Source organism: Microchirus variegatus (assembly GCF_963457635.1).
Source record: "Microchirus variegatus genome assembly, chromosome: 6".
NCBI classification, from domain to species: Eukaryota; Metazoa; Chordata; class Actinopteri; order Pleuronectiformes; family Soleidae; genus Microchirus; species Microchirus variegatus.
In genome coordinates this window covers 26,767,096-26,775,812 of record NC_139807.1, presented here as the reverse complement: position 1 = coordinate 26,775,812, position 8,717 = coordinate 26,767,096, and the positions used below count along the sequence as shown (strand labels likewise).

The following is an 8,717-nucleotide window of genomic DNA, read 5'->3' as shown; positions in this document are numbered from 1 at the left end:
TAGGGGTGTGGGTGAGAGAATGTCTTCTTTGTGATGATTGGCTGCTGAAGGAGGGGACAGTAGATAGAATCTGATAAAAATTTCATGGTCTCCTCTGTCAAATCATCAATGCCCAGGAAGCTTGAGCAGACACACTCTAATGCTCCCACCCACATGAATTCTACTCAAGTCAAAAGTTCCTTTTTCATTTCACTTCAGTTAAACAGCAATTTTTTTTTTTACCTGACGCGGCTCAAGGCCTCGCAGAGAGAAGGTCGTAACTGTGTCTAATACAATAAGAGAACGAGAGAGAGAGACACCTTTTTCTTTTCTTTTTTTCCTTTTTCGGTTTTCGTTGAGTGAGAGGAAATTTTGAAACGTTGTGCAATGGTGTCACAAAAGTTTTGAAAGGTTGCGAGTGTGTTGGGTTTTTTTTTTTGCCAACAAAGCATCTCGAGTCGGTCTGAGGAGACGAGGTCTCCATGTTGCATCCATACAGAATGGAGAGCTACCTCATTCCACCTGTGAGTATCTCTACTTTTCTTTCTTTTGTTTCTTTTTGTTTGTTTATAACCCAATCGAAGCTCTTGTTTAAGCTCTCAGATTTAAGCGGTTTCTTAGTTTTAAGGAGCACTGAACAGAGAAAACATCTCACCATCAGGACGAAGCACAGTGTGCATTATTTCTAATTATGAGTGAGTCTACTTCAATTTGAATAGAGGCTACAAAGTGAATGAAATCCATCATGAAAATGAAACTCAGACATTCTCGAGGGTTTCATAACAGGAGCTGAACAAGACTGAAACGAGAAAAAGAAAAAAAGTCATCATTAGAACAATAATCGCCGGTGTCTTTAAAAAAAAAAAAAAAAAAATACATGTAAACAAATGTGCAAAAGTTCTAAAAGTGAGTATTAACATTCTAGATGTTGCACAGTAAAACATTCTAATATAATGTTTGTATGTGTATTTGCCCTCGCAGCATTCAGAAGAAATGTACGACCCAGAGATCTATAGACACCAAATTACGGAATATTATAATCCTTATGTCCTCGACGCTGATATCCAGGCAGGTGAGTTTTACCTCAGTGTTTATTTATTTATTTTTACGCCTCATATAAACACAGTTTTTCTTCCCAGAAACGATTTGACTTTGTCTCATATTCCACAGTCTATTTTTTTTATTATTATTCTACAAATGAACCGCCAGTGCCTGATGTGGTGACACCGGGTTTTTCTGTTATGTTGTGCATATAAAGCCTGCAGTGTGTGTGTGTGTGTGTGTGTGTGTGTGTGTGTGCAGCTGGACTCCACCACATTAGCGTGTATGGAACACAGGAAACAGATGCCTTTTCTTTTTCGGCTGCTACAACTATAGACACAGAACAACTTTCGCCCCCCTGGGGTTTTATTGATACATGAGAGACACTTTACTTTCTCTGCTAATCAACTGTTTTAAATATTGCACCAAAACAACCTCGACGGGGGGGGGGGACTTCTGGAGGGAGGGAGCTATATTTAAAATGTCTGACTGAGACTGTATTGTGAGATAAATTGTAATTGTAATGTCATTTATTATTATTTTATTATATGTATTTTTTTATTATGATTTTCAGGTCCATACAGACATCCATAAATCTCGTCCATACAGACTTCACATTTAGCCAACTGCAGTTGTACAATTGTAGCTTATGGTATAAAATCTTGGATGGACCCATTAGGCATTCACCCATCCAGTAAAATCCACTTTTATACAGATGATGGCCGTATTGGTGCACTGTAAAAAGAAAAAAGTTGAGTCGATTTTCTGCAATCAATTTTTGAGTTTACAGGCCAACAAAAGTTCTTGAGTTTTTAAAAGAGTTTCATCAACTAATATTATTTTGTTAGACAAACGTCAAAGTTAGCGTCAAAATTCTGTTTTCAAACAGTTTGACTAACTTCATTTTTCATTTTAATTTTGAGTTGGCACAACTCTAACTTATAAGATTGTCTAACAAATAATATTAGTTGATGGAACTCTTTAAAAACTCTTTTGTTGGGCTGTAAACGCAAAAATTGATTGCAGTAAGTTGCCTTGAAATTTTGAGTTTTCTCAACGTTTTATTTTTTACAGTGTGTGATAAATATGTTTTGATTACTTTTAATATTTGATCTGCATAATATCTGAAATGTGTCAAATCATTTTGAAATGGACTGTTAAATCTGCACAAAAATGAGCACAAACTCAAACACGTCAGATTCTTCCATTATTCTCCTTGTTTCATTTCGATTCATGCAATAATGAGTAAGCAGCCACATGTCAAGTACTGCAGTACTAATGTCCAGGACAGTGTCTCAGGTCTTGTGTGCAACCTCGTATTTGAATGACAATTTGCAAACCCATGAGCCAAGAAACTGGTGATCAAAAGCGTGTGGCGATTATACCGTTTCTCACTTTCTCCCTGCTCAGACCACTGGGACTACCACGCTCACCCTCACGTGCATCCTGTCGAATTTGAAAACCTCCAGGAAACAAACTTCACCGAGCTGCAGAGCGTGCAGGCTCTGCACCCGCCGGGCCTCATACGACACGACGCCATACGATACGACGCCGACAACCTGCTCGACCCGACTCTTGGAGCGCATGCACATGTGCTGCAGCAGCCGGTAAGTCTGACAGTTTAACACACATGGGTTATGAACCTGCACACAACTAACTTCTGCATGGAGTTCAACTTAGTCAAAAAAAGCGAGGTTTCCCTGACAGTAGAGGGAGCAAGTACGTACACACTCGACGCCTGATTGGATGGACCTTCGCTGCATGTATCACCCCCTACACTGCAGTTTCCTGTCTGAATACAAAATAAAAGCTAAAACAGGCGCTATACTGAAAATAAAATGCTGGTGCATAAAATTGATGATTTAAGCATCATTGAGATTGAATTAAAAAGAAAAGAAAAAAAAAAAGGGAATTAAACTCAGGATCTCACCAATAACGTACCGGCAATATTATGATACAGGTCCAACTTTTTCCTGTAGTAACTACAGACAAAGACAATGAGACTTAATTTCTTAATCCACCAAAGAAGTTGACCTCTCAGCCCCTCGAAATGGACTTGGAACAGCATATTTAAAAGCCTTTTTCCAAGTTGTGTTCTGTAGAAGAGAAACAGAGGGAAGTTCATATTGATTATGGTTTCCATCAATATAAGGAGACAGATCGGGACGACCTAAACTAGGCCAAGAATGGTTTTATATACAAAGATCTGCGTATATAGAGTGACAGCCAGTGATGGCACACAGAATAAAGTGACACATCCGATAATAAAACATAAAGCACAGTGGTTAAATTCTTTAGATCCTGGTCGGGGGCAATTCATTCAACAAGTCACCATAATCCAGCAGAGGTAAAGATAAATAAATAAATAAATAAATACCTCCTTGTCTTGAGGGAGAATTTGGATTTGTTCCTTAAACAACCCCACACATTTTCTGATAATGTGCAGAATTCAAATGTATAAAACCCAGTAAAAAAAACTAGTTGACTATATAAACACACAGCGTTACAGCTCTTATAAAACCAACTCAAACCAACTCCTTAAATGAATGACCTTAAGTTAAGGAGTCATTAAGGGGGAACCGTGTAGTTTTTAAGGAAATGTTAGCGATTACAATTTCCCGATCTACACTGAAAATGTTTACATTATCTTTTAGTTATTTCACCCCACAGAGTGGGAATAAAGTATTATTTTGTCTGTTTGTGCTTCTACACTTGCACTTGCCAGTATGACCAACAGAGGCCGCCAGAGGTTTGTTGAGCGAATGGGGCGAAAGTCTGCCATCTCTGATTGCGTGTTTAAATCGTAGTGGAGCTGGCTTATTGAAAACCAGGATGCATAATTATAGTCAAGCGCACACAACTTCGCAACTTCACTGTATTTACTGTAAAATCTGAATTATTATTATTTTAGTTTTTTTGTTTAATTTTTTTACAGACTAGATACAAAAGAGCAGTATTTGTTATTTTCCTCCAGGTTCTTTACATCGGAACACAGCGGAGTTCTTTACATCATTAACAAAATGGTTGAAATTTACCACCACATACTACATTCTACTAATTAAATAGTTGAATATTTTTCAATCAATTTTCACATTTGAAAGAAAAATCACAACAAATGAATAACTAGCATCAGTCTCAGTTCTGTAGTAACAAAACTATATAATTAAGCTTCAGTTCTTAGTTAATGGAACATTAACACACAGAGGTTTAATGAGTGAACACACCCACATCTGCAGCCCCATCACCAGCCACCATCATACGTTTCTCCTTTTACATGATCACAATGTTTTTGTACCACGTGTGGTGTGTTTTTTGGTGAAAATGAGGAAGTCACGATGCTGAGAACCATTTCCTGGTTATGAGTGTGGTTCAGTTTGGGCCCAGTGAAAAACACACGTGGTCAGGGTTTGGCACAGAAAAAGCAGCAAGTCAACAACTCACCCGATGTTTGGATTGGAGTTTGTGTGGCAAACACATCTTAGGAACACCACAAGAGAACATGTGATGTTTGGTGTCTGAGTGTGGTCTCCTCCTGCAGACGTCTCACTCACTCACCATCTCCAACACGTGTGCTGCAAAGGAAAAAGAACATGATTGTTGTGGAAGACCAGGCTGAAATAACTGCACTTTTATCACAGCGAGAAAGGAGATTTTTTTTATATATATATTGGGGTCCTGTGACTGAAAATTAGGAAGTGAATCTGTGAGTTACAAGGAAAAACTTGTTTAAGTTTTCATGTAAAAAAAATAAAAACTTCATACATTCTTTGGATTAGGTCGAAGTTTCGTCGTCTGTGTGACGCCTGCATTTAATTTCTCGTTTTTAACCTGTTAAATGTCTGTATTTGGACTCCATTATAACTAATAACAATGACCAGTTTATTTCCCCATGTACCATTTACTGGGTCATCTTATGAAGACTTGTATTCATAAATGCATATGCACAGGTGCTTTACGCGTCTTTAAAATGAGAATTTGTAAAACTGCCAAAAAATAACCAATATTAGCAGAAAATTACCTGTGGCTCTTTTACTAATAGTACATTTTAATTTACTAATTTTAAGATACTTGTTCTTGTTTTGGAGAATAATGTCTGGAATAATGCTCGAAACTATAATAGCCAGAGGATGAAAACAAGATGAATTTGCTTATATTAAGTGCATTCTAAAAAGTCTCGTAATAAGTTGATCATTCTTAGATCAGGTCTCGTTTTAAGGCATTGTCTAGTTTTAGGTAAACTACACAAACGCATTTATAGATTTAATGCAAAACTTTTATATTCTTATTATAATTGAAATATATGTCAGGCTAAACCTTCACTTACTATTGAAAGGTCATTTTTTTAGTCAGAATTTTTCTTCATATACCAAAATGAACTGAACTTAACTACATATACTTTCATATACATACACAACCCTAAAAGTGTTGTAACTTCATGGTACAGCACTGCTACTGGGAATTATTCATTTATTTATAACAATTTGGGTCACATTTTTTTAATGGCTAATTTTACATTGTGAGAATTCAAAAGATGTTTAAATAGAATAAACGAACATACAGAATAAAATCCTAAGCAGAATCATATAAATGACCACATTTACTGTGTGTATATTACAGGTTTTTATTAATGTCTTTTTACATGATATGGATTTTATATGATTAAACTGATGATTTCACATTTAAAAAAAAAAATTAATATTGATCCCACTTCACCCTCATGCAGGTCGCCTTCTTCCCTCGGACAGTGTACACCGCTCCGCACGTGTCCCAGCGCAGCTCGGACGACGAAGACCACGGAGGGCAACTGGAGGTGTCCGATGAAGAGTGTGTGAGAGATCGAGTGCCTTATGTCACACCTGGAGAGCTGGGTAAGAGAGCGCCTTCTCATACTGTACGTGAACTGGCGGAGCGCTCAGCTGTTAACGCTGACACTTATAGGCAGACGCACACACAGCAACTGTGCTGGGTCACGTGATGTCACGCAAGTCGTCGTCCACCAAACTGTGGATGAACTCAGTCACTTTACATTTTTGAGTGGCTTGAATGTAAATAAGTCGAGTTTCCTTTGGAGTGTCTGTGCTGTGTATAGTGATGTTGTGGTATTTAATTATCTGTTCATTGGGACTGTGTGTGTGTGTGTGTGTATTCATTTAATGGTGATTACCGCCCACCACTGTAGGACTGAGTCGCCCTAAAGCCTCATTCTGGGTTATAGGCCAGTGTTGTTTGGCACTGAGTTATTTCAGCTTTGTGTTCTGCTGACGGCGATAGATGATTTGTTGCGCAACTGCTTTTAGACTCGAGTGACTCACTTTCAACAGCGCGGGGCTGAAAAATAGAGCTTTTTTTGTTTCGTTTTTTGGTCATCGATTTATGCTAAAATTGCAACTCAAAAAGTAAGAGACGGATTTAAAGGGAATTTTCTGGGACTGTAAGTTGTGACTCAAGAAAAAATTGTTTCTATTTTAGTAGGGTAGACCTCATGGAATGTGGCAATGCCATGTTTTAGATGTTGCCCTGCTCCAAAAAACTAATTTTTACAAAAATTGAAACAAATGTTTTAAATAAAATAAAATATATATCTTTATTTTTTAAGACAAAAAGCGAAACATTAAATTTATTTTTTTGACAAAAGTTGAAACATTACATTTTTTGAAAAAAAAAAAAGACTATTATTATTATTACTATTATTATTATTATTATTATTATTATTATTATTATTATTATTATTATTAATAATAATATTTTTTAATAAGACAAAAGTTGAAATCTAATTTTTTTTTGACAAAAGTTGAAAGTTCTGATGTTTAGCTGACGATTTATTTGAATCGGGTGTTTTTGGAGCAGGGCAACATCTAAAACACGGCAGGGCAGTGTTCCCTGAGAACCAGGGTTGGGAAACACTGGCGTAGACTTTTGACTTTGTGGAAACTGCTGTGAGGGCTGCTAGCTACGAACGTTGCAATTCACATTGAATGGAGCAGGGTCGAACTCTGCTGAACTGCATCATGGATCCTTTGCTTTGTTCTGCTTAGTTTGCGTTTGACAGAAGTTGAATATATAATATTCAACAAGCGTCAGTCGATCAAATCACACGATGCAAATATACCAAATAATGCTAGGCTAATACGATCAATTATGTTTATATTAGTGCTGGGCACGCTAACGGCGTAAAGGTTAGCATGATACCTTTCCATGAAGACTGACCGGAAAAAGACATGTGTGACGCCATGTTTACGTGACACCTGATTGTTAAAATGAGTCTCTAAAGTAAAGCACCAGGCACCATTTACCAGCTAGCTCCATTTACACGTCTCCACACGTCGCTAATTTATTGCGTGACAGCTTTACATACACAGTCAATGCACAATGAACAATTTGTGTGAGATTTTTGGTACCAATCCAGACTCCACTCCGGCTATTATTACATACAGTATTATCTTTGTGTTGTGGAAACTCGGCCGTGTTAACCGATAAATCTGGTGAAACTTGTAACATGTTGTGCTTGGCTCCGTTTTCCATTTCCTCAACAGAGAGCGCAAACAAATGCCCGTTAGCTCCGTTAAATACGGCAGCTAGCACTCCCATCGCATCACAAAATGTACAAAGTAATCCCGCGGTAGCATCGATAGCATGACAATGGTGAAAATCACATCTCCACCACATTAACGGTGCTTTTATCTAGTTTACATTTGTGTTTACCGATGCTAGCGTGTCTTTTTTTTAGGTTTCGTTTGATCTCCTACCTGGGGGGTACATTTTTCGCATATTCCTCTACCTTCTGGGTATTTTTTGTCATTTGTTGAGTGTGTATCCAAGTTTTGCTGAAGTGATAACAGATATCGTTTATCTTACGTAGTCACTGTACTGTCCTTCAAGATAACTTCATTAGAAAATTATAAATGATCAAACTGAGCGTCTCTTTTTACGTACATTTTTCTAATGTGTCCCAAAGGCAATAAAAAGAAGATCCGTTTGTACCAGTTCCTGTTGGACCTTTTAAGGAATGGTGAGATGAAGGACAGTATCTGGTGGGTGGACAGAGACAAAGGGACATTCCAGTTTTCCTCCAAGCACAAAGAGGTGCTCGCACACCGCTGGGGGATCCAGAAGGGCAACCGCAAAAAGATGACCTATCAGAAGATGGCGCGTGCTCTGCGCAACTACGGCAAAACGGGTGAAGTGAAGAAGATAAAGAAGAAGCTCACCTATCAGTTCAGCGACGAGGTTCTGGGGAAGACTCATCTCGAGAGGAAATCATACGTGTAAAGGAGGCGGATTCTGAAGATTTGAACTGTAGTTTCTGCCGTTCGATTGGTTGTTCTGGGGGAATGTTGTAGCATTTTGTGAGTAGCATCTATCTACTGTGTACTACCGTATTGAAAACACAAGGTAATGCTGCATAAACGTATAAAGAACTGGACAAAAATGACCAAAGATAAGAGAAAAAATCATACAAAACGTCAGTTCGGTTTGGTGTCAGAGAAACTCGCTGAGATACAGTAAGTTATCAGTTGAGGATAGATCGTATAATACAATGTAATATATAAGATATATATAAGACCATTTGTTTTTGGGGTTTTTTAAAACAAAGAAACAATGACATCCATGAAGACAGGATTTAGTGCCGTCTGAATGTACACTGTATATTTTTGAAATGCCAGCGACTGCAGCTGACAGGAGCACATGAACTTTTA

General features: G+C 37.8%; 1 protein-coding gene across 1 annotated transcript; it reads left to right on the top strand.

Annotated features, from left to right (window-relative positions):
• The first annotated feature begins 261 nt into the window (after nucleotides 1-261).
• spi1b (Spi-1 proto-oncogene b) lies at nucleotides 262-8,717 on the top strand. The gene is made up of 5 exons (XM_083891207.1): nucleotides 262-503; nucleotides 961-1,051; nucleotides 2,431-2,627; nucleotides 5,744-5,888; nucleotides 7,976-8,717. Exons 1-5 carry the CDS (start codon nucleotides 462-464, stop codon nucleotides 8,287-8,289), a joined length of 789 nt encoding a protein of 262 aa, XP_083747333.1. The 5' UTR covers nucleotides 262-461; the 3' UTR covers nucleotides 8,290-8,717.